Genomic DNA, 24,358 nt, shown 5'->3' with positions numbered 1-24,358 from the left:
TCTGTCTAAAACTACAGTTTGTACCAGTTGTTACAAGTACTTTTTCACAAATAAAGGCAAATTAAGTACAAAACACAGATTTGTCCTGAATAAATCCTTATATTGAACATTCCAGTTGCCTTCCTTCTAAAGTTTACATTTCATTGCAATTTGTGCATGATATAGAAGCTGATGATTCTGGGAGGTAATAAAAATGGCAGTGTATGATCATTTACATTTAGAAGTCTTTTCATTTTAAATATATAAAATAATACAGTTCAACATATACTCTTGTTCTAGCTGGTCAGCTGATCAGACTTAAACATGCAGAGATGAACATGCCTGGAATGACCTTTGTAGAAAGGGCTAGATTCATACTACTGCAGACATGGTCTTTGTGGCTAGGCAGATCTAGGAAAAATGTCTGGAGCAAAATAAAGAATTGTTCCTCGCCTTCATCGACCTGACCCAGGTGTTTGATCTGTTAAATTGTGAAGCTCTATGGACCATCCTCCAACGCTTTGGTTACCCGTTGAAGATTGTTACCATCCTGAGACTCCTGAATGACAACATGACCACCACCGTCCTGAATAAAGGATCTGAAACTGACACCTTTCACATCTGGACCAGGGTCAAACAAGGTTGTGTGATCGCCCCCACATTGTTCACCATTTAACTGACCGTCATTGTCCACCTTATTTAAGATGACCGACCACCTGGTGTCAGCATTCAGTATTGCCTGGATGGGAAGCTCTTCAACCTTGGTTGCTTCCTGGCAAAAGCAAAACTCACCACCATGGACACCCATGACCTTCAGTTTACGGATGACTGCTGCTTGATGGCTCACTCTGTACAGGACATGCAAAGGACTCTTGACCTCTTCAACACCTTGTATAAGAAGCTTGGCCTGTCCTTAAACATCATCAAGACGAAGGTCCATCACCAACCTTCCCCAGGACAGTTGGGCATCCCTCGCGCCATCCACATAGATGGGGTGGCTCTAGGGTTCGTGCAGCACTTCCCTTATCTCAGCATCCACTTCTCCCAAGGGACTACCATTGAGGAGGAAGTCCAACACCAAGTTAGCTGTGCCAGTGCTGCCTTCTTCAAGCTGTGCCAACATGCTTTTGACAACAGGGGCCTTTGGAAGTCAACCAAGGTTCTAGTTTATAAGGCCATTATGTTGACCACCCTCCTCTACTGCAGTGAAACATGGACTGTCTGCCGACGCCATATAAAGATCCTTGAGAGCATCCGTCAGCTGTGCTTGCAATGAATCCTGGGGATCAAGTGGGAGGACCATTGGGCTAATGTGAGCGTCCTCCGAGAAGCTGCGTCTACCAGCTTTGAAGCCCTGCTCCTGCTGAACCAACTCCGACGGACGGGCCATTGCATCCAGATGCCCAAAAACTGCCTCCCCCGGCAGGTTCTCTTCTCACAGCTCTCCGTTGGCCAATGCTCAAAGGGCAGCCAAAGGAAAAGGTATAAGGTTGCGCTCAAGGTCGCCGTAAAGTACGGAGGCATTAACACCACTGATTGGGAGGAGAGTGCTGCTGATCGCTCGGTATGGCATCACCTGGTTCATCAAGGCTCAAGTCACTTCAAGGCTCAGTGACTTGACAGCAAGCAGAACAGTGGCAGCAGAGGAAGGAGAAGGAAGCCAACCTGGGGCTGTGATTTCCCCTCCCCTGTGAAACAATATGTCCCCATTGGATCCAGAATTGGGCTCTTCAGTCATCTGAAGTCTTACCAAGCCTGAGGGGCGTCATTCGCAATTCCGAGGGACCACTGCCACCAACGATGATGATTACTACATTACAACGTGGTGAAAGCAGCGCCATTTTTAATACAAAAGCATGACTTGTTTCTTGAAGAAAAATACCTTCAGTATTTCAATGCTGCCATTCAACAGCAATAACAAACTTGTATGTGGCTGTACAGATAATTGGGTAGAGCCTGGTTAAGTGACAGAAAGGACCAATTGTATATCCTCAGTTTTCCAGTAATGCTCGTCCTCTTGTATTTTACTATGTTTATGCAATCCAGCCCAATAATTCAGTCATTTTGTAAGTTAACATATTTCCATTAACCAATAATTTGAATTAAATACTTTAATTCACACAGCTAAGTAGAAAATTAGTGCTAAAGGTATCTGAATTATCAAATATTTTGAATAATGCAACTTCAAATGAAGAATACATTTTGAATGAGAAATGAAATGCACTCTACACAGCTTTACCAATCAATTCATCACAAGACAGAAATTTTTAGGTTAGTTTGCATACTTACAATCCACAACCCATCAAAGTGCACTTTATCATGAAACTCCTTAATGTTCTTGTACCACCAGGTATGGGTTTCTGGGTTTGTAAAATCTGGGAAAGCAGTTGGGCCAGGCCAAACCTAAACAAAATGGATCAGAATACAATGTAAATTTTAAAGAGTGGGTGGTGTGCAAGCTCAAATCCAGTCTAGCCGGGTGGGATGAGAATCTCTCTGCTGGTTGCAACGCGCAATGGGTTCGGATTGTCTTGTGTTCGGTTTGTCATGGTAATTAACTTGAATGCAGCATCATTTGTGATTTTATTTAGAGAGCGCTCAAGGGGTAGTGTGAGAATTTTTTAAAATCATGTTACATTAAGGTGTGCTCAGCTGAGACTGTGGCTAAGGCACATTGCTGTTACAGAATATAGAAGAGATTTACACTCCATCAAACCTTTTGATGCGCAACAGTGCTTATACTAACACTAGATACCTAACTGTCATTTTATTTCAATTGAAATTAAACTTCAGGTTCCTTAATCCTGACCCTTAATATAAAAATTCACAATGACTAGTTCTGTTTCACTCAATGCAATTCAAATGCTCATTTATACGTCTCCTTATACAATTTAAATAAGATAAGATTTTAAGACATTCATCTCCAACTCAGATATGCTTTATGATGATGGTGTCTGTTGTACAATATTATCTTAAAGTGATTGTACTAGTGAGGTACTCATTCAAACTTAACTTCACAATAAACTGACTGCATAATCACAACTAATGGCAATAAAGTCTAATGGAATTGCACTTGGATCCATGCACAGGTACTGAATTAGCAGAGTTTGAAATGAACAGTCTTTTCTCATGGATGAATGAAACTTTTGCATAAAGGTGCTGTCCTGAGAGTGACATACTAGTGAGCTTGCAGTTGATACTTTCAGAACCCTTAACAGTGCAAAATATTTTTTTCCCTGGAAGATTTATAGATCTTTTTCATTTCTTCATATGAAGGAGCTTTGGTAAAATAACACAGTTGTTGTCACTTACAATTTAGCAAATGGAAAAATTAAATGTAACATTGAAATTTCTCATAGCTGCGCTGACCTTTCCTATCAATGGTTGGCCAGTTTCATTTTTGATAAAAACACCTTCCTTCACACCGTCATCATATGGTTTGTATTTCCCTGCTGTCTGCGTACTGCTGATACCAGGATCCTAAAGTAGAAAGCAAAAAGCTGTCATTGTTAAGAATCCTTAACGAAAATAGAGTTGGAGAGACCCAGAACAGATACACAACCCAACTTCAAAAGCTGACGACAAATAAGTACCAAAGCATGTTAAGAAGTCACGTGAACATGTATCAACACTGGACAAAAGCAAGATTGCCTGCCATGTGGTTGAATAACAGATCAATGCTTAACATGTCTAAGTTCACATTGTAAGCGTTGCCATATGGTTGATGTACCAGAGAGCAGTTGGCACCCATCGGATTGTATTCCAAAAGAGTTGGTGTCTTCAAGAGCAGAAATATTTTGTGTTGGGGAAGAAAAAGTGTACTAAATATTGCATTATTTTATTCTGAAAAACAAAAACGCCACATTTTTTATATTTATAACAAAAAATGCTGGAAATATTCAGCAGGTCTGGCAGCATCCACCTTTGCAATCTCACATTTCTTGCTCATAAATCTGATTTCTAGCATTCACCTGATGCTGACAGCTCAAGTTCACAATACATAGGCTGAGAAATCATAAAGGTTGTTTCAGGCAGTCTTTTGTCTTTCCTGAAGAATCAACAATATCCTACATTCTGAATTTCTTACACCTCATGCATTATATCATTATTAGAAAAAATCCAAAACTGGAAAAATGTCAACTGAATTTTCTGTTTGTAGAGAGGCATCCTTAGGTAATTCCCTGAACACATCAGCAGTACACACACTGTTTGGAACCATCACCCCAGCTTGAACAGAAACTCAATCTTTTGCCAAGGAGCAGGTAAAGTTGTTCAGGTTTACTCAGAACTACTATGCTTCTTACCTACTACTTGATGGTTTTCATGAGCTATACCTACTTCATGGTGCTACTGAGCTTCATAAATCCTTTATATATCATATGCTATGTTCACTATAACCCATGTTCTGTTTTTTAACTTCCTGCAGGCATGGATGATCATTCCTTGCCCTTCCCCAAACCCACAAGAAATACACACATTAAACTCTGGATTGGAATGTTTCAATCCCTGTACTACCCACAGCAGAGAAAATCCAAATCAGTCCACCACTGCCTCACAACTTCACACTATGGAGAAATCCACAGTACATACAGCTTAAGAACTATACAGATGTGGGAAATGAAAGGAAATGAAAGAGCATTCCTGGAGGAAATTTAACATTTATATCTATTTTAAATTGTTGGTGCATTTTTATGTCAAACATGAAAATTTCTATTCTTAATACTGGGATCAAAGCAATGGTTGAAATACTTTATTATTCTTGGATAATATGTGTTTCTTCTCACCACGATCATGACGTATTTCAAGCCTTTCTGGTGGAACTCTTTTACCATCTGTGCATAGTCTCCAAAGTGCTGCAAATTGTAAGTGAAGTCCTTTTTCTGATCCATATAATCTAGGTCATTCCACTGTACATCCTGCAGGAAGGAAAACCATGAACAAAAAGAACAATCCAGTATCCTGCTGATAATCAGTGAAGCAGAGGGGTGCATCATCTATACATTTTAAACTCCCTTCGCTATTTATTCTACTTCACTATCCGTTCTTACATGTCCAGAGCAAACAAGTGAAGAGGGCACTCAGTACAGCGCATATGCTCTGCCAAGTTGTGTTAACATAACCCTATTACAATTAAGCACCTCTTCCTTGAGGTGTTTCCCTGCCTGGTTGATGCTCTGCAACTACAAAGCTTCCATCTCACTAGGCGACTTCAGGCCAATCCACACCCAGCAACCTACTCTGAAAACTCTGCTCACATTTTGACATTGCGACAAATTCCACCACAGCAGCTGAGCCAATCCACAACATTCTAAAACAGGGTTGTCCAATTCATTGTCCGTCGGCCAGATTGCGGCCCCCAATCCCTCTGGACTTGGTCCGCCAAGCTTGTTGGACATTCAACTGAATTACATTAGAAAAATGTTGTGAAGATGTTCATCCAATCACAGGCTGGCCTTCCCCCCTGCATTTACTGCTGATAGGCACCCGAGTGGGAAGGTAAGTTTCAGGGCCCGGAGAACAAGATAAGGACGGGGCAAGGGTGGGGCCTGAGGAAAGCGGAGCAGGGTTTCGAAGAAGCCAGAGCAGGGCCTGGGAGAGGCAGAGTAGGGCCCGGAAAAAGCGGAGTGGGACTTGAGGGAGTCGGAAAGGGGACCTGGAAAAGCGGAGAAGGTCCCATCCGAACGTGAGTGAGTGGAGATTGTGAGACAGAGTGAGTGGGGCCTGGGCGAGGGGGGGAAGGGGGCCCGGGCGAGGGGGGGGTGAAGGGGGCCCGGGCGAGGGGGGAAGGGAGTGAGGGGGAGGAGAAGAGTGAGGGGGATGAGGAGAGTGAGGAGGAGGAGGAGAGTGAGGGGGAGTAGGTTGGGGCAGAGGGGAGAGAGTGGAATGTTGTGGGTTGCTTTATTTAGAAATGTTGATTATTTTAGAATAGGCTTGTCCAACTTTTCCACTTGGAGGTGCCACATCTCAATTTTTTTCTCACTCAAGGGGCTGTTGAGCAAATTTTGGAAAGGTAAGGTTTGGCACAACAGTAAAAATGAATTTTTTTTATAAAGGCTGAAGTATGAAAGGTAACAAAACAAAAACAGAACCACCCGGAAAAACTCAGCAGGTCCGGCAGCATCGGCGGAGAAGAAAAGAGTTGACGCCCCGAGTCCCCATGACCCCTCGACAGAACCTGAGTTCGAGTCCAAGAAAGAGTTGAAATATAATCTGGTTTAAGGTGTGTGTGTGTGGGGGGCGGAGAGATAGAGAGAGAGAGACTTTTTTATTTAAAAATAAAAGAGTGGGGATGAAGAAACTTTTTTTCACCTAGAGGGATGGTGGGGATCCGGGACTCACTGCCTGAGAGGGAAGTGAAGGCAGAAATGCTCAACTCATTTAAAAGGTGCCTGGATGTGCACCTCAAGTGTTGTAACCTGCAGGGCTACAGACCGAATGCCGGAAAGTGGGATTAGGCTGGGGGAGGGGAGCGGGGTGGGTGGGGGGTCTTGTTTTTGGCCAGCACAGGCATGATGGGCAGAGTGACCCCTTTCTGTGCTATAATCTTTCTGTGACTTCTAATTTATGAAATTATGAAATTAAGAACGTCTTGCACTGAGCTGATGGTCTTTCAGCAGCAGCTGATGTTTAGCACGATCATGGGAACAGCTGTAGACTGTTTCTCAATTCAGGTCATCTCTCTCTCTCTCTATCTCTCCGCCCCCCACACACACACCTTAAACCAGCTTATATTTCAACTCTTTCTTGGACTCAAACTCAGGTTCTGTCGAGGGGTCATGGGGACTCGGGGCATCAACTCTTTTCTTCTCCGCCGATGCTGCCGGACCTGCTGAGTTTTTCCGGGTGGTTCTGTTTTTGTTTTGGATTTCCAACATCCGCAGTTTTTTTGTTTTTGTCTCTATGAAAGGTAACAACTTGCTGAACCAAAAAACATGTCAAAGTAATGAATTGATAATATTTATTACTTATTTAAAAAAAAAAATGACCAGAAGAGCGTGATAGGGTGAGTGTGTTTGTGTCTGGCTCACTCCCAGTCTTGGAATGCTCACTCACCCATCCTCAACTACTGAGAGAGTGGGCAGGAGTGCATGTTTGTGGGTGAGGGTAAATGAGAACCCTGAGACTGGGAGTGAGGCAGACTTACGCACACATTCTCCACTCTCCCTCCCTCTCTCTCACACCCTCCCACTCACATACACTCCCTGTCCACACTCTTCCTCCCTTCTCCCTCAAATGCTCCCCCTCACCCTGACATGCCTCCCCCCCACGTCACACGCTCCCCCCTCACTTTCGTGTGACGGGGAGTGGGAGTCTGAGACAGGGAGGGGCTAACATGTGACAGGGAGGGGTACTGTGAGTGTGACAGGGGGAGCATGTGAGGTGGCAAGGGGAGCATGTGAGTGGGAAGGGGAGCGCATGACAGGGGAAGGGGAGCATGTCAGGGGTGAGAGGGAGCATGTGAGGGGGAAGGGAGAAAGAGTGTGTGATAGGGAGGGTTGTGAGGGTTTTGAGTGGGAAAGTGTGTGAGAGAGGGAGGGAGAGTAGAGAATGTGTGTGTAAATAGTCAACAACATTCTAAATAAAACAACCCACAACATTCTAAAAGTAAAAGTCAATTTACTCTGTCTCCTAACTTTAACAGATACTTTAAAAATTCCAACATTCGGATTTGCAGCTTCACGAAAAACTAATCAATTCTCCTGGGGTCATATCCTGTCTGAGTACCAAGTTTCATTGAAATCAGTCCATTAATTTTTTGGGATAGTTTCCTAGAGCAGCAGTACGAGAGTAGATCTGGTGATTTGCAATGAGACAGGATTAATTAATGACCTCATTGTGAAGGCACCCTTAGGTAGCAATGATCATAATATGATTAAAGCAACTGGAATGGAATCAACATCAATGAAATCAAGAAGGTAACAGAATTGGAGATGTATTCCCACAGATGTACTAGGATCTGAAGGTAATACTGTTGGGTGTTGCTGTTCGTTAAAGCAGCAGGTTTACAACAATGTTTCACCCCACAACCATGACGTATGAAACAGACTTTACAACAGGAAAACAATGTTTTATTTATGGCTGTTAGATATTCAGCAACTATAGGTTAAAATGTTCTTTTTTTAAAAAGCTGCTGTTCAAATGGTCTGATACTGCAAAGGAGTCAGAGCAGTCATATCTTAGTAATGGGCACAACATTCAGGGGAACATAAGTGGCAGGAAGCTAGATATATGGTGGCTGTGGTCAGAAAAGATACAAAATGACAGACCTTATTAAGTTCCAATTTATCTCTGACATCTTTATAAATCACTGGTTAGGTTTCAACTATAGTATTGAGTCCAACAATGGGCACCACACTTTAGTAAGGATGTCAAGGCCTTTGGCAGGGTACTTAGAACCAGGGATGTGGGACTTCAGTTATGAGGAAAGATGAAAGAAGCTGGGATCATTGTCCTTTAGCAAAGAAGGTTAAGGAGACAATTAATAGAAGTGTTCAAAATTATGATGTCTTGGCAGAGTAAATGTGGAGAATCAATTTCCACTGGCAGGAAGATTAGCTAGCAGAGGCACAAGTTTAAGATAATTCACAAAAGGTTTATTGGGGAAATTAGAAGAATTTCTTTCATTCAGCAAGTTGTTACAATCAGCAATATGGTACCAGAAGAGTGTCTTTCAGAAAGAGAAATACATATACATATACATTCGAAAAAGAGAAATTTGCGGGGATAGAGAGAAATAGCTGGAGAGTGGGACTATTTGGATAGTCTTCCAGAGAGTCTGAACACAAATGGAGGGCCAAATGGCTTTTTGGATTATACACTTCTACAAAAAACCGAATTATTGAACACTTTAATCCAAAGAAAATGTGGTCTGATAACATTGCTGAAGTCAAGCGCTTAGATCTTGCAGAACTTCTGTGGAGTACCCTTTAGGAGATTGTTTTATTTTGAAAACCAGATTTGTTTCCAAGGGGAAATGACCTTTTACTTTGTATGCTCACCTGAGGCATGTTAGCTCTCATCATGTTCGCCACAACCTGCCGGGTAATGTTGGTGCTCCAGTAACCCCACCGACACAGATGGAATCCCAGACTCCAGTATGGAGGCATTATTGGATAACCTAGAGTCATGAAAATGTACAATAAGATGCTATGCTAAGTGGCACTAGAAAAGAACAAAAGATTTGCACTGATATAGCACCTTTCATGACATCATTACAGTCAATTAAATATCTTTTTGAAGTGTAGTCACTGTTGTAATATTGGAAATGTGGCAGCAATTTGTGCAGTGGCATTGTGATAATGACTTGATAATCTATTTTGGTGATGTTGGTTGAGGGATAAATATTGGCCTGCTCATTGGGGAGCACTCTGCTGCCTTCCTTTGAAATAGTGTCAAGGAATCTTTTACATCCACTTGACAGGAAGAGAGGACTTCGGTTAATCCTCTCATTTGAAACTTGAAACATGTAGGGCAAGGGAAGAGGGGAAACTGCGTAAAATTGAGGTAGATATTGGCATGTGTGTTCTGGAACTTGGCATGAATATGGTTTAGACTGAGGAGTCTGAAGTCTCTTTTTTGTTGACAGTTAGTTACCACATGAAATGTATCTGGACAGTTCCTTTTGTACATGCACTGTTAACAGAAAAACACCATTAAACTCTGAAGCATACTTAGAGGGGCACGCTGCTGCACGGCAAATGTAAAAGTGTTCAGTCTTCCGGAGACTGGACTGCTTGCTAAATTAGCCTTAGAAAGGTAATTGAAAGGGTTATTGTTTCTAGACATCAGTGAAGAAATTCCGAGTACCTTTAAGTTCTAGCACAGCAACAAATCTTACAATAGAATTGGCACATTTTAAAATTTAAATTAGGTTGGTAGTTTTGGGTGCTGGTTGGGGGTAGGGGTTATCGGGAGGAAGACAAAGATTCAGGTCAGTAAAGCAAATTCTGTTCTTTATAAAATGTTAGGTTAACCATTTATAATAACTGAATTTTACTTTATAACTTTCTAACAGCACATTTTCAATTATTTAGACATGAAAAAAGCAATTTCCTTGCATTTTCCTGAAATGAACTTAATAAAATAGAAAAGAGTTTTGTACACAGCCATGGACTATGTTTCAATCATATATTTTTAAAAATAAAAATATGAACATCGAGGCAGCATAATCCGAAGATTAAAGTCAAGAATTCTGTGTATGAATTCTAGGTCATTGTTCAGCATAAATAGCAAGTAGTGATTTCAATCTTACCGATAATATCCATGTACTGTCTTATCACTGTTTTTGGATCTGGACCCAAGAACACATAAAAATCAAGGATTCCCCCAATGGTCCTCCAGGTCAGAGCAGGTGTTGGCTGAAGTAATACGTCTGGATGGCACAAAATTGAGTTAATTTCCTCAACAGCTTATTCTTAAATATCAGTTTCACACAGATAGTATAAATAGTATTGTTAACTCAGGAACCTATGGAACAATGCAGAGAAGTAATAGTACACAGATAGGGATTGTGATTTCCACACAAGGCAGAGTCCTGGTCCAGCTGAGTTGGGTGAAATTGCAAGCCAAAGCTAAGTACAATCCCACTGGAATGGGAGGGAAGCAATTTTGCAAATGACTTATATATAAAAATTATATGTATATTCTAAATTTGATTTGCAAATAGGCCACCTACGGCAGAAAAGTTTCAATAAAGCAGACAGGCCGGAAAACAGTAAATATGAAAGCCCGAAAGCAAACCAAAGTACAACATATCAGCATGGCAAAAAATGCTTACTTACATTGCAGTTTATCATCTGGTAGTTTATTATTAAACAGGTTTAGTATATCTCCAATTCTGATTGTATTTGTCTATCCAAGTAAGTTAATTTCTTACCCTTTGCGTTACTGTTTAACAGGAAAACACCATGAGCTGATCCATCCTCTTCCATCACCAAGTAGAAAGGGTGTGAGCCATATAAATTGGCATTTGGCTGCAACAAACAGGATAGTGTCAGTGAAGGTACATGAAAAATATTCTTGTTTGAGTTCATGACTAATTCCTTAAATATTCATGTAGACTTATTGTGGAACAAACTTTCAGGCACCCCTTTCCTAATGATTTTCCCTCTTTTCTGTGAGATAAGACATGCTGGGTTTTGTTCAAAAGGTGCCAGCACTCCACTAATACCTTAGCCAAGTGAATGGTATCAGTTAATTCAAGGAAGAGGCCATCACCACTGAACACGTCCCATTCTTCACCTGCACTTTCCAGCACGGTGACTCCCTGTGCAGGTGGCGGGGGATTTCCTCAGCCGGGAGTGTGCTCTTTCATGCATGCGCACAAAAGACTGCACTGATCTCCCTGAGGCTCAGTGCTGCCTCAGGGAGATCACCTCTGAATTAAAACTTTTAAGACAAATGTTCAAAAATTTTCCTGACAGGTCTCCTCACGTGACACAGTCACATGAGTTGGGACATGTCCATCACTTTTACTCAAACCCTTATTAAATATTTTAAACCCTCAGGAAACCTCATCCCGTCTGTGGATGAGGTTTTATGCTTTTTCTTAAGTCTGTCAGGGCTCCTGGCCTGCCCGCCAACCCTAAGGTTAAGTACTTTTTAAATAGCCTCTTAGGCCATTGACAGGTCGGTGGGCACACAGCTGATTTGGCTGCGGCCCCACCGACCTGAAAATGGAAATGACGCTGGGTGACGTCGGGAGTTCTGCCCAACATCATCCCGTGTCATTTTATACATCGTCTTCGCTTACCAACTGGAAGATCCTGCCCATAGAGTGTGTTGTTGTGGCACAGAATAATAGAAAACATATTTTTCTTGCAATTCTGTACATAATGAATTCTTAGGTTTATCATCAAACAGATGCTATGCATGTCCAGGTAGGAACAAGAGCGAGAACAGAGTAGATGAAAAGAAAGAGAGAAAATAAAAAGAGACTGATACAGTGGCTCTCACTCTCTCCGTGAACAGTTCCAGAGCACAATGACATGAGACATTAAATTTAGAATTATTTCAAATGAAGCCACATATTGAGAAGGCTTTTAAAAGTGGAGAGATGTAGAAAGTTGAAGAAGTTTAAGCAGAGAAATCCAGAGTGCAGGATCATGATGGTTGAAAGCTCTGCCACCAATGACTGAGAGGCTAAGGGATGAGAGGAACACACAGTATGTCAAAATTGGAAGAGCAGTGGGTTTAAGCAGAACATGAGAAAGTTATTGAGGCAGGGTGGAGCAAGCCCAGAAAGGATTTTGAAATCACTGATTTGGGGAAATGGGAAGCCAGTGGAGGCCATTAAGGACAGGATTGAAAGGTGTGCAGGACTTGGTATGGAACTCGGGCAGGACGAAGATGGGTTGGGGTGGGATGGCAAAAAAAATATTGTAAAAATTGAGAATGGTGGTGATGAAGGTATGAATCAGAGTTTCATCAGCTATAAGGATGGGGTAGAAATGATGAATGACATTATCAAAGTGGAAATAAATGGTTTTGTTGATGAATATGAAGTTGTAGCTTAGCCTTAGCAAGCAGAAAGGAACTGTAGAATGAAGGGTTATGTTGCAGGGCTAAAATACTACAATCAGCACCCTCGTAACCTAATATTTTGTATTATCACATACAGCCAGTAGATATTCAGCACTTATTCCCCAATTTCTTCTGTGGCAAAAATGAATTTGATCATATGATGTCTCACTATAGTGAGAATGTTTTTTCTTCAAATATGGAATAACTTATGCAAGACACTTACAAATGCTACAAGGTAAGAGATACAAGGGCATCAGTTTGAGGTCCCTTGTGCATTACCAGACTGCTTTGAGTTGGCTTTGAGCAGGGCAGCACTGACTGTGTTCCATATTTTTTCACTGTTTTATGAAATGTTCCAGGATGGAAATTCCTAAGATGTAATCAAACACTAATACAAAAGAATTCTGAAAGAGGGGAAAAAAAGGTCAAAATTACACTCTTCTCCACAGGACTTAAAGACAAGGGAAAATATAACCAGCCACAGTATGCATGCACATTTCTTTGTAGATAGGTATTTGCAAATTATGTCTCATCAAGAGTCTACCATCCAAGAGTGGTATTTTGGAAAAGGTTTGCCGCTCATTTCTCAGGCCAGAATTGGCATTCCAAATGTCTCAACAATGCGAAAGGAACAAACAAGCTAACTAACTTACATGAGGTCCTTGATCTCTGTTCCAGTGAGTTAATCGAGTCCAATTGACATTGAGGATCAGATTTGTCGTGTGTTCTCCCAGACCTGAAATGAATTTCGAGGCCAGGGAGGTGGAGATTTGCAGAAACTGATCAGTATAAAACAATGGCCCCACTGTTGTGTTCAGGCTAAATAAAAAATAAATAGGATATATTATTATACAATGAGATTACTGAAAAATGGCTGAAAAACATTTAAAAATACTGACTTATGAGGTTGTTGTATAGAATTTCTTTTGTACTAAGTTTCATACTTCACATTTTCTTACAATTATTAAGCATGTATATGACAATGAAAACAACGTGGGCTTCTGGCCTGGTTTTAAGCTGCTTGTGTATTGCATTTCTGTGCATTCTCAAAATATAAAATTAATTGATAATAATTCAATAGGCTGAAATCTAGACTTTAAAATTTCTATTCTTCTAGAATTTCTGCAAATTTTATAAGAACTAAAAGTTAAAACTGAAAGTATAAATTACCCACCAGGTGTACCAACATCTCAAAAAAAGGAGAACATTTGTGTTATATTTTGGGTAGAGAATCTGTACTATAGGGAAGGGTCCCTTACTAATTTTCTTTTAAGGGAAACCATTCATTGCGTTACCTGGTCATCTTCATTCTAACTAAACATTATTTTTCTTTATTCTTCTATGGGTTGAGAGTGTCACTGGCAATTTGTTGCCAATCTCTAATCGACCTTGAACTGAATGGCATGCTAGGCCATTTCAGAGGGCAGTTAAGAATCAATTACATTGATGTGTATCTGGAACCATATGTTGACCAGATCGGGTAAAGATGGCAGGTTTCCTTCTCTAAAGGACATGAGTGAACCAAATGGGTTAGCTTTCGATTCTCGATTTATTAATTTAATTTAAATACCACAAGCTGCCATGGGATTAAATTACTTTAGAAAGGCCTTTCCACCAATCCCTGAATTCAGTCCTTAAATATATGTGTGAGCATTGAATGAAAAAAATTTTCTTTCTTTCCAATTTTCTCATGAGCTGAATGGCTCAAAGGGAACACCTCCTTGGCTGTAGCTACTTTCTAGTTTCTCAAGAATGACTGTTTCTCATCTGCAAATTTTGGCAATGAAAATTCAAAGATTATTCATCTAAAGGAGCAACAGGGCCTTCTCATTGACTTTGTTTTTCTTATTTCATGAGAAGAAAACCTCAGAAGAACTATCTTCAACTGGATGATTTCAGCACAGCAGTTTAGAAACCACGAATAAGGTCCATTACCATGTCAGTGGGAGATATTGCATGGCATAGGGGAAGATTTTGACAATTATAGAAATCAGGAGGAATTTTTATTATGTTATGTGTTTGCAACATTGTAAACATAGTGGGGAAATGTCCTTTGTTCAGCAATTTAAGTAGAATCTTAAAAGAAAACAATCAGAGAAGGTCTCGCTTAGTTCCAAAATGAGTTGCATAATTTATCCACGTTAACAGTTTATTCCGCAGGGTGAACTAGTAAAATATGCCTTTATTTTTCTGCTGTGGTAACTGTTGAGGGGCGAAGACCCTGCACTCTATATGGCTAATTTCTAAAAATTTTTAAAACTGGACAGACACTTTTTAAAATGGCTAAAGCTATGTCTGTCTGTGACCCTCGTTCAATAGGAGCTAATAAGGCAGTTTTGCTGAAAATGACATATTGTTATCTCTGAACCCTTTTATGACCCCTTGTGGGCTGCAGAGACCAAATTCAAAGAGAACTATATAAAGGCCATCTACATTTCATAAGTCAGGCCTGGTCAACGTGAGCCAATTAGACATTTTGGACAAAGGACCCCGCAACCTCTCATTCAAGACTTAATGGTTAGAACATTAACAATCTCAGAGACCCAGATAAAGGGATTCATATCCTTGTCAAAGCCAGAGTGGAGAGGTGGGAGTCATGTGACATGAACTCCTAGCTGGTGGAACCAGTAATATTGTGGTACTAAGAAACCTCAGTCTGCTGTTTTTACCATCTATAAGCAGCACCACAGAAAAGATGCTCTGTCCAGGTTTGAATGCCTGGCCCCATCTACACTGTTTCAGGTGGAACTTCTGTAACCATTGCCTACAAGACTGATTCATCTCTGCATGCTTATCTCATCATGGAAGTCAACTCTACTAGAAAAGTGAATTATCCAGCATCAGTTTAGCCTGCCAACCTCTGTGAAGGAATACACCATTGGGCTTTGATTCTGGACTCTGGACACACGTGAAACAATAATTATTTTCTTTGTGGTCTTTGCCCTGTAAATCTTTCTTTCTCTATCCCTCTTTTACTATATGAGTACACAGAGGGCTAAGTAGTGACCACCCTTCCACATTTTGAGTGTGTGCAAATAAGCTAACCCTCTGGAGTTCATCCTATCTTGAGTTTGTTGTGGGGCTGTTAATAGAAAATTGGATCACACCAAAACTGAGGAGTTTAGAAACACGCCACTGCTTATAAAGGGGGAAGCAAATTAAAACACTTTTCTGTTTACGGATGGATAGTGAGAGGAGAAATCAAGGTTGTTTAAATTAATCCCCCTTTCTGCCTGTAACTTATATCATTTTGTTTTTTTAAAATCCTGATCTTATTCTCAGATTTTCTTATCATGTCTGTGACATTCAATAGATTTGTCACAAAGCTCAACAATCTTGCCAGAGGGGGAGATGGTGAGTAGTGCTCTGGGACCTGGTTTCAAATCCCACTGTGACAGATGGTGAAATTTGAATTCAATAAAAATCTGGAATTATAAAGTCTGATGATGACCATGGCCGATCGTTGTAAAAACCCATCTGGTTCACTAACGTCCTTTAGGGAAAGAAATCTGCCATCCTTACCTGGTCTGTCCCTTGTAGGGCCAGACCACAACAATGTGGTTGACTTTTAAATGAACAAGGGCAATTAGGGATGGGCAATAAATGCTGTACTAGCCAGCAAAACCCACATCTCATGAATGAATATATTTTTTAAAATGCAAGACAGTAAATACACCAATGAAGATTAACTTGCCCAAGGTATACTGAAATGTCGGCCTGGAATTTGCTGTGGTAATGATGAAGAAAATGTCAGCGTCGCTGCCTTATTCCACTGAAACTGAGAGCAACTATGGGTGTTTGGACATGTGCAGAATCCCAGAATGTGTTGTCAATGAGTCTATGCTCCTCCATAGGGCGTGCTGTAGACACTCCAATATAATCTGTATCCCTCTTGAATCATGATTTGATGAGAACGTCTACTCTAATGCTGTTAGTCTCTTTGTAAAAATGCTGTTGAATGATGCATAACTGAGTTTTTAAGCACTCATTTGAGCTTCATAATTACTGCTAAACACCCTTATGGGCCCTGAAAAGTTAATTTTATATTTGTGGAATGTCAAATTCCTCCACAATTATTAAGAATTCCACATATTTTTAAAACATAAAAGAATTTTTTTTTATAGTCCATTTATCATTATTTTAGCTTCTACCTTATGTTACGACCAGGTGAGAAGGGATGAACTGGCTTCAACCTCCTTGGTTGGTCATCACAAAGGTTTAAGTTTCCTCTTCACGAGGATATGCCCTTTTCCAAATCAGAATGTATTTAACTATTTAAGCTGTGAGTAAAGGAGCCAATCAAACAAGGTTTTCTCAAGTCAAAGAAAGAGCAAATTTATTAACCACTATCTGATAAAAATAATAAAACCGCAACGTCAAGCATTTGGCCTTCATACAGTCATGAGGGTCCACACACACAAACACATACACACAGGTATCAGAAATAAGGGAGTTACAGCTTAATTTAAAAAAATAAAGAATATATTGTTAATTGTTCTTTGATTGTCCCTAAAGCAAAACTTATGGATTATTCAAAACTGATCATAAATCAACTGGCTTCAGCTGATTTAGGTAAGCTAGTTTCTTGGATCAGTCAGATGTAGATGATGTTACAATTATTAAGAGATCTTGGTTCGCTGAGCCGGGCAACACACTTATTCCACAAGAGAAAGAGGGAGAGAGCAGCAGCCCTCAGCTTGTTTCCTCTGCTGTAGTCTTTCTTGACACTCTTGCAATTTCTCTCTAGCAGCTGGCAGTCCTGCCTTGAAATACTTCACCCATTTTGTATTCCCAAGAGGATTTGGGTGTGTCAGTCTGTGGCAGCCATTGTTTCAATATCCAGTACTGTGCATTTTTAATGCCACTTCCTTAGACAGTTATGAGTTTCGATGGGTGTCTGGATTATAGAAAATGCCTATCTCTTCACATTCCTCTGAGGGTGATTTGTTTGTTTCTCACCTCCACTTTGGAATGTGGCCCATTTTTAAGCAGTTTGCTCTGTCTCAGTTCAAATTACAACATTTCCAATCAGTTGAAAGTTGAAAACTCATATTTTCAAAACTAAAGGGGCATAGCCTTGTAGAAGGCCATTGAATTCCGCAAACTTATGGATTATTCAAAACTGATCATAAATCAACTGGCTTCAGCTGATTGCAAGTGAGACTTTGATACACAAACAGATTTACATTGCTGAAGACTGGTGAAGTAGCTGTGCCTCTGGCCAAACTGTTCCAGTGCAGTTCCAACACTGGCATCTACCTGACAATGTGGAAAACTGCCATGTGTTGCCCTACCTATAATCATCAGCAAAGTGATGGTGACTCATCAACAGTGCGAACAATACTTATCACTGACCTGTGCATCAATGCTTTGTTCTGCTAGGGCCAGACTGATTCCTGGGATGGCAGGATTGCCGTATGAGGAGAGATTGGGCCGACCAGGCCTGTATTCACTGAAGTTTAGAAGAATGAGGGGGGATCTTATTGAAATGTTTAAAATTCTGACAGGGTTGGACAGACAAGATGCAGGGATGATGTTTCCTCTGGTCTCGAACAAGGGGTCACAATCTCAGGATATGGGATTGGCCATTTAGAACTGAGATGAGGAGAAACTTCTTCACTCAGAGGATGGTGAACCTGTGGAATTCTCTACCACAGAAGGCTGCGGAATCCAAGTTACTGAATATATTTAAGGAAATAGATAGATTTCTAGACTCTAAAGGTATCAAGGGATATGGGGAGAGTGGAAGTATGGTGTTGAGATAGAGGATCAGCCATGATCACATTGAACGGCGCAGCAGGCTCAAAGGGCCGAATGACCTACTCCTGCTTCTATTTTTCTGTTTCATTCAGCTCCAGAACTTCTATGTTTTTGAGTGAAATGTAAATTCTGCAAGTGAAGTTAATATAGAAGGAAATGCCAAGGCTAATCAGACTTACAGTACAAGGCCATTTGACTTCCTCTGTACAATTATGCCAAAAGGTCTGGATGAAAATCTAACAGTGTAGAGTTGAGTTGAAGCTTTCTCAGTCACCTTAGGAACATCAATTGGAACCTCATACCGTTTGCTCCTTGGATCCTTTAGCTGGAAGGCACAAAAGTAAGGTTTACTGAAGAAAAAAAGATAACTTCCAAATGTATCTTACATTAAGCATATTGATTGTTGTCATTACTGATCTTGAATTTCTTTGTTTTCCAATAATAGATCAGATTTGTTTAACTATCAACTATATAAAATTACACATTTCAATCAGTCTTGGCAACAGCAAAAATATATGATATTTGAGGATCAATTTTGTTCCGAATGTCATAATTTAAGGAGCTTATTTTTAATCACAAGTGATCAGGAGACAATGCAACCAGCTAGAGGAAACATATTTATATGGCGATTTTAACATAATAAAACATCACAGGAGCATTATAAAACTAATAATGACATGGATCCACAAAAAAGGAGATATTAAATCAGATGACCATACGCTTGGTCAAAGAGGTAGGTTTCGAGAAATGTCTTAAAAGAGGCAAGTGAGGTAGAGAGGGGTAGGGAGGGTATTCCAGAGCTCAAGGCCTAGGCAACCAAAGGCATGGCCACCAATGTTGAGCAATTGAAATCAGGGATTCACAACTGACCAGAATTAGAGGAGCACAGCTATCTCGCAGGGTTTTGGCGAGTGCTGGAGGTTACAGGGATAGGGAGAGGCGAAGCAATGGAGGGATTTGAAAACAAGGATGACTACCCGAGCCACGTGCAAATTGGCATAGGGACACGAGAATAAGGGAAGTAAACACATGGCTAAAGGAATGGTGCGGGAAAAAGGGGTTCCATTTCGTGGGGCACTGGCATCAGTATTGGAACAAGAGGGATCTGTACCGTTGGGACGGTATCCACCTGAACCAATCTGAGACCAATGTTCTAGAGAAAAGGGTAAATAGGGAGGTCAACAGGACTTTAAACTAGAAAGTTGGGGGGGTGGGGTGGGGGGGGGGGTTAAAACTCCAAGAAGTATGACTTATGGGAAACAAAGCAGCAGTTTAGTGTGTGGGGGGGTGGATTCAACTTCATGGAAAATTATGAAAAATCTGAAAGGAAAGGAGAACCCAGGAGAGGCTATTAAAGTCTCCAGAACACAAAATAGGACAAAGTGTTTGGAAAGGGCTAGGAATCTAACTTCAAGCACATCAGATAAAGGGACGACAATGAGAAAGGGGACGGGAAATACAGGACTGAAGGTGTTGTATCTGAATGCATGCAGTATACGAAATAAGGTAAATGAGCTTGTGGCGCTGATTGAAATTGGCAGGTATGATGTGGTAGGCATTACAGAGACATGGCTGCAAGGGGATCAGGACTGGGAGCTAAATATCCAAGGATATATATCCTATCGAAAAGATAGGCAGGTTGGCAGAGAGGGTGGGGTTGCTTTGTTAGTAAGAAATGAAATTAAATCAATAGCAAGAAATGATGTAGGGTCAGATGATGTAGAAGCTGTGTGGGTAGAGTTGAGGAACTGCAAAGGTAAAAGAAACCATTATGGAAGTTATGTACACGCCTCCGAACAGTAGTCAGGATGTGGGGCACAAGATACACCAGGAGATAGAAAAGGTGTGTAAGAAAGGCAAGGTTACAGTAATCATGGGGGATTTCAATATGCTGGTAGACTGGGAAAATCAGGTTGGTAGTGGATCCCAAGAAAAGAAATTTGTGGAATGTCTACGAGATGGCTTTTTGGAGCAGCTTGTGGTGGAGTTCACTAGGGAACAGGCAATTCTAGATTTAGTGATGTGTAATGAGGCAGATTTGATAAGGGAGCTTAAGGTGAAGGAACCCTTAGGAGGAAGTGACGATAATATGATAGAATTTACCCTGCAATTCGAGAGGAAAAAGCTGGAATCGGATGTAATGGTATTACAGTTGAATAAAGGCAACTACAGAGCATGAGGGAGGAGCTGGCCAGAATTGACTGGGAGATGAGCCTAGGAGGAAAGACAGGAGCAGCAATAGCAGGAGTTTCTGGGTGTAATTTGGGAGACACAGCAAAAATTCATCCCTAGAAAGAAGAAGCACACTAAAGGGAGGGCGAGGCAACCTTGGCTGACAAGGGAAGTCAGGGACAGCATAAAAGCTAAAGAGAAAGCGAAGAGCAGTGGGAAACCAGGGGATTGGGAAGCCTACAAAGACTAACAGAGGACAACTTAAAAAGAAATAAGGAGGGAGAAGATTAAACATGAGGGTAAACTAGCCAGTAATGTAAAAGAAGATTCCAAGAGTTTTTTTTAGATATATAAAGGGTAAGAGAGAGGCAAAAGTGGACATTGGGCTGTTGGAAAATGACGCTGGAGAAGTAGTAGTGAGGAACAAAAAAATGGCAGAGGAACTGAATAGGTACTTTGCGTCAGTCTTCACAGTGGAAGACACGAGTGACATCCCCAAAGTTCAAGAGAGTCGGGGGGGGGGCAGAGGTGAGTATGGTGGCCATTACCAAGGAGAAGGTGCTAGGAAAACTGAAAGATCTGAAGGTGGATAAATCACCTGGACCAGATGGATTACACCCCAGAGTTCTGAAGGAGATAGCTAAAGAGATAGTGGAGGCGTTAGTGGTGATCTTTCAGGAATCACTGGAGTCAGGGAAGGTCCCAGAGGACTAGAAAATCGCTAATGTAACCCCCCTGTTTAAGAAAGGAGTGAGGCAAAAGATGGGAAATTACAGGCCGATTAGCCTGATCTCGGTCGTTGGTAGGATTTTAAGAGTCCATTATTAAGGATGAGATTTCAGAATACTTGGAAGTGCATGGTAAAATCGGGCAAAGTCAGCATGGTTTCATCAAGGGGAGGTCATGCCTGCCAAATCTGTTAGAATTCTTTGAGGAGGTAATGAAAAGGTTAGACAAAGGGGAGTCAATGGATGTTATCTACTTGGACTTCCAGAAGGCCTTTGACAAGGTGCCGCACAGGAGGCTGCTCAGTAAGATAAGAGCCCATGGTGTTAGAGGCAAGGTAGTAGCATGGGTAGAAGATTGGCTGTCTGGCAGGAGGCAGAGAGTGGGGATATGGGGGGCCTTCTCAGGATGGCGGCCGGTGACTAGTGGAGTTCCACAGGGGTCAGTGTTGGGACCACAACTTTTCACGTTATACATTAATGATCTAGATGAAGGAACTGAGGGCATCCTGGCTAAGTTTGCAGATGATACAGAGATAGGTGGAGGGACAGGTAGTATTGAGGAGGTGGGGAGGCTGCAGAAGGATTTGGACAGGTTAGGAGAATGGGCAAAGAAGTGGCAGATGGAATACAACGTGGGGAAGTGTGAGGTCATGCACTTCGGTAGGAATAGATGCATAGACTGTTTTCTAAATGGGGAGAGAATTCAGAAGTCTGAGTGCAAAGGGACTTAAGAGAATCCTGGAATAGGACTCCCAAGGTTAACTTGCAGGTTGAGTTGGTAGTTAGGAAGGCAAATGCAATGTTGGCATATATTTCGAGAGGACTAGAATATAAAAGCAGGGATGTGCTGCAGAAGCTTTATAAGGCTCTGGTCAGACCACATTTAGAATATTGTGAACAATTTTGGGCCCCATATCTCAGGAAGGATGTGCTGGCCCTGGAGAGGGTCCAGAGGAGGTTCACGAGAATGATCCCAGGAATGAAAGGCTTAACATATGAGGAACATTTGAGGACTCTGGGTCTATACTCGATGGAGTTTAGAAGGATGAGGGGGAATCTGATTGAAACTTACAGAATACTGAAAGGCCTGGATAGAGTGGACATGGGAAAGATGTTTCCATTAGTAGGAGAGACTAGGACCCGAGGGCACAGCCTCAGAGTAAAGGGAAGACCTTTTAGAACAGAGATGAGGAGAAACTTAGCAGGTCTGGCAGCATCGGCGGAGAAGAAAAGAGTTGACGTTTCGAGTCCTCATGACCCTTCGACAGAACTTGAGTTCGAGTCCAGGAAAGAGCTGAAATATAAGCTGGTTTAAGGTGTGTGTGGGGGGCGGAGAGATAGAGAGACAGAGAGGTGGAGGGGGTTGGTGTGGTTGTAGCGACAAACAAGCAGTGATAGAAGCAGATCATCAAAAGATGTCAACAACAATAGTACAATAGAACACATAGGTGTTAAAGTTAAAGTTGGTGATATTATCTAAACGAATGTGCTAATTAAGAATGGATGGTAGGGCACTCAAGGTATAGCTCTAGTGGGTTTTTTTTAATTTTATATAATGGAAATAGGTGGGAAAAGGAAAATCTTTATAATTTATTGGGAGAGACCAAACGTAAACTGGGCGACCGCTTTGCAGAACACCTGCGGTCTGTCCGCAAGAATGACCCAAACCTCCCTGTCGCTTGCCATTTTAACACTCCACCCTGCTCTCTTGCCCACATGTCTGTCCTTGGCTTGCTGCATTGTTCCAGTGAAGCCCAACGCAAACTGGAGGAACAACACCTCATCTTCCGACTAGGGACTTTACAGCCTTCTGGACTGAATATTGAATTCAACAACTTTAGGTCGTGAGTCCCCTCCCCCATCCCCACCCCCTTTCTGTTTCCCCCTTCTTTTTTTTTTCCCAATAAATTATAAAGATTTTCCTTTTCCCACCTATTTCCATTATATAAAATAAAAAAAAATAAAAAAAAAACCCACTAGAGCTATACCTTGAGTGCCCTACCATCCATTCTTAATTAGCACATTCGTTTAGATAATATCACCAACTTTAACTTTAACACCTATGTGTTCTATTGTACTATTGTTGTTGACATCTTTTGATGATCTGCTTCTATCACTGCTTGTTTGTCGCTACAACCACACCAACCCCCTCCACCTCTCTGTCTCTCTATCTCTCCGCCCCCCACACACACACCTTAAACCAGCTTATATTTCAGCTCTTTCCTGGACTCGAACTCAAGTTCTGTCGAAGGGTCATGAGGACTCGAAACGTCAACTCTTTTCTTCTCCGCTGATGCTGCCAGACCTGCTGAGTTTTTCCAGGTAATTCTGTTTTTGTTTTGGATTTCCAGCATCCGCAGTTTTTTTGTTTTTATGAGGAGAAACTTCTTTAGCCAGAGAGTGGTGAATCTATGGAATTCATTGCCACAGAAGGCTGTGGAGGCCAGGTCATTGAGTGTATTTAAGACCGAGAGGGATAGGTTCTTGATTGGTATGGGGATCAAACGTTACGGGGAAAAGGCGGGAGAATGGGGTTGAGAAACTTATCAGCCATGATTGAATGGCAGAGCAGACTCGATGAGCCGAATAGCCTAATTTCTGCTCCTATGTCTTATGGTCTTATGAGAATTTTAAAATCAAGACAGTGCTTGGTTGGAAGCCAGTGTAGATTAATGAGCACAGGAGTTATGGGAAATGGAACTTGGCACTTGTTAAAACACCGAAGGCAGAGTTTTGGATGACCTTCAGTTTATGGCGGGTAGAATATGGGAGACCAGCCAGGAGTGGTCAAGTAGGAAAGGTCAAGTCTGGAGGTAACAAGGGCATGAATGAAGGTAAGACAGGGGCGAAGGTTAAGTGATGTTACTGTGCACCCACAGGCGGTCTTAGTGATGGCACAAATATGAAGTTGGAGACCATCTTAGGGTCAAATGTGACAACTGGCTTAATCCTGAACTTTTGCTAGGCAGAGGGATGAAATCGGAAGCTATGGAACGGAATTTGGATCGGAGATTGAAAACAATGGTTTCAGTCTTCCCAATATTTAACTGGAGGAAATTTCTGCTCATCCAGTACTGAATATTGGATAAACAGTCTGGTAATTTAGCAACAGTGGAGGAGTTGAGGGAGGTGATAATGAGGTACAGCTGGGTAGTGTTAGCATACATGTGAAAACTAACGCTGTGCTTTCAGATGAT

General features: G+C 41.4%; 1 protein-coding gene across 5 annotated transcripts in view; it reads right to left on the bottom strand.

The window, feature by feature from the left end:
- The window catches only part of LOC121293787 (lysosomal alpha-glucosidase-like), a 56,731-nt gene that overhangs the window by 26,842 nt on the left and 5,531 nt on the right, over positions 1–24,358 (bottom strand). For all 5 annotated transcript variants that reach the window (XM_041217117.1, XM_041217119.1, XM_041217118.1 and 2 more), the window contains exons 3-10: positions 18,441–18,586; positions 13,155–13,320; positions 10,856–10,952; positions 10,232–10,351; positions 8,979–9,097; positions 4,764–4,895; positions 3,349–3,459; positions 2,269–2,382 (exon numbers count right to left, since the gene is read on the bottom strand). In XM_041217117.1, coding sequence (XP_041073051.1) covers positions 2,269–2,382; positions 3,349–3,459; positions 4,764–4,895; positions 8,979–9,097; positions 10,232–10,351; positions 10,856–10,952; positions 13,155–13,320; positions 18,441–18,586 — 1,005 coding nt within the window. The remainder of the gene's footprint in view (positions 1–2,268; positions 2,383–3,348; positions 3,460–4,763; positions 4,896–8,978; positions 9,098–10,231; positions 10,352–10,855; positions 10,953–13,154; positions 13,321–18,440; positions 18,587–24,358) is intronic.

The sequence above is a fragment of the Carcharodon carcharias genome, chromosome 22, assembly GCF_017639515.1.
Source record: "Carcharodon carcharias isolate sCarCar2 chromosome 22, sCarCar2.pri, whole genome shotgun sequence".
Taxonomy (NCBI): domain Eukaryota; kingdom Metazoa; phylum Chordata; class Chondrichthyes; order Lamniformes; family Lamnidae; genus Carcharodon; species Carcharodon carcharias.
Note: the sequence above shows the minus strand (reverse complement) of the source record. Positions and strands in the feature narration are given on the sequence as shown.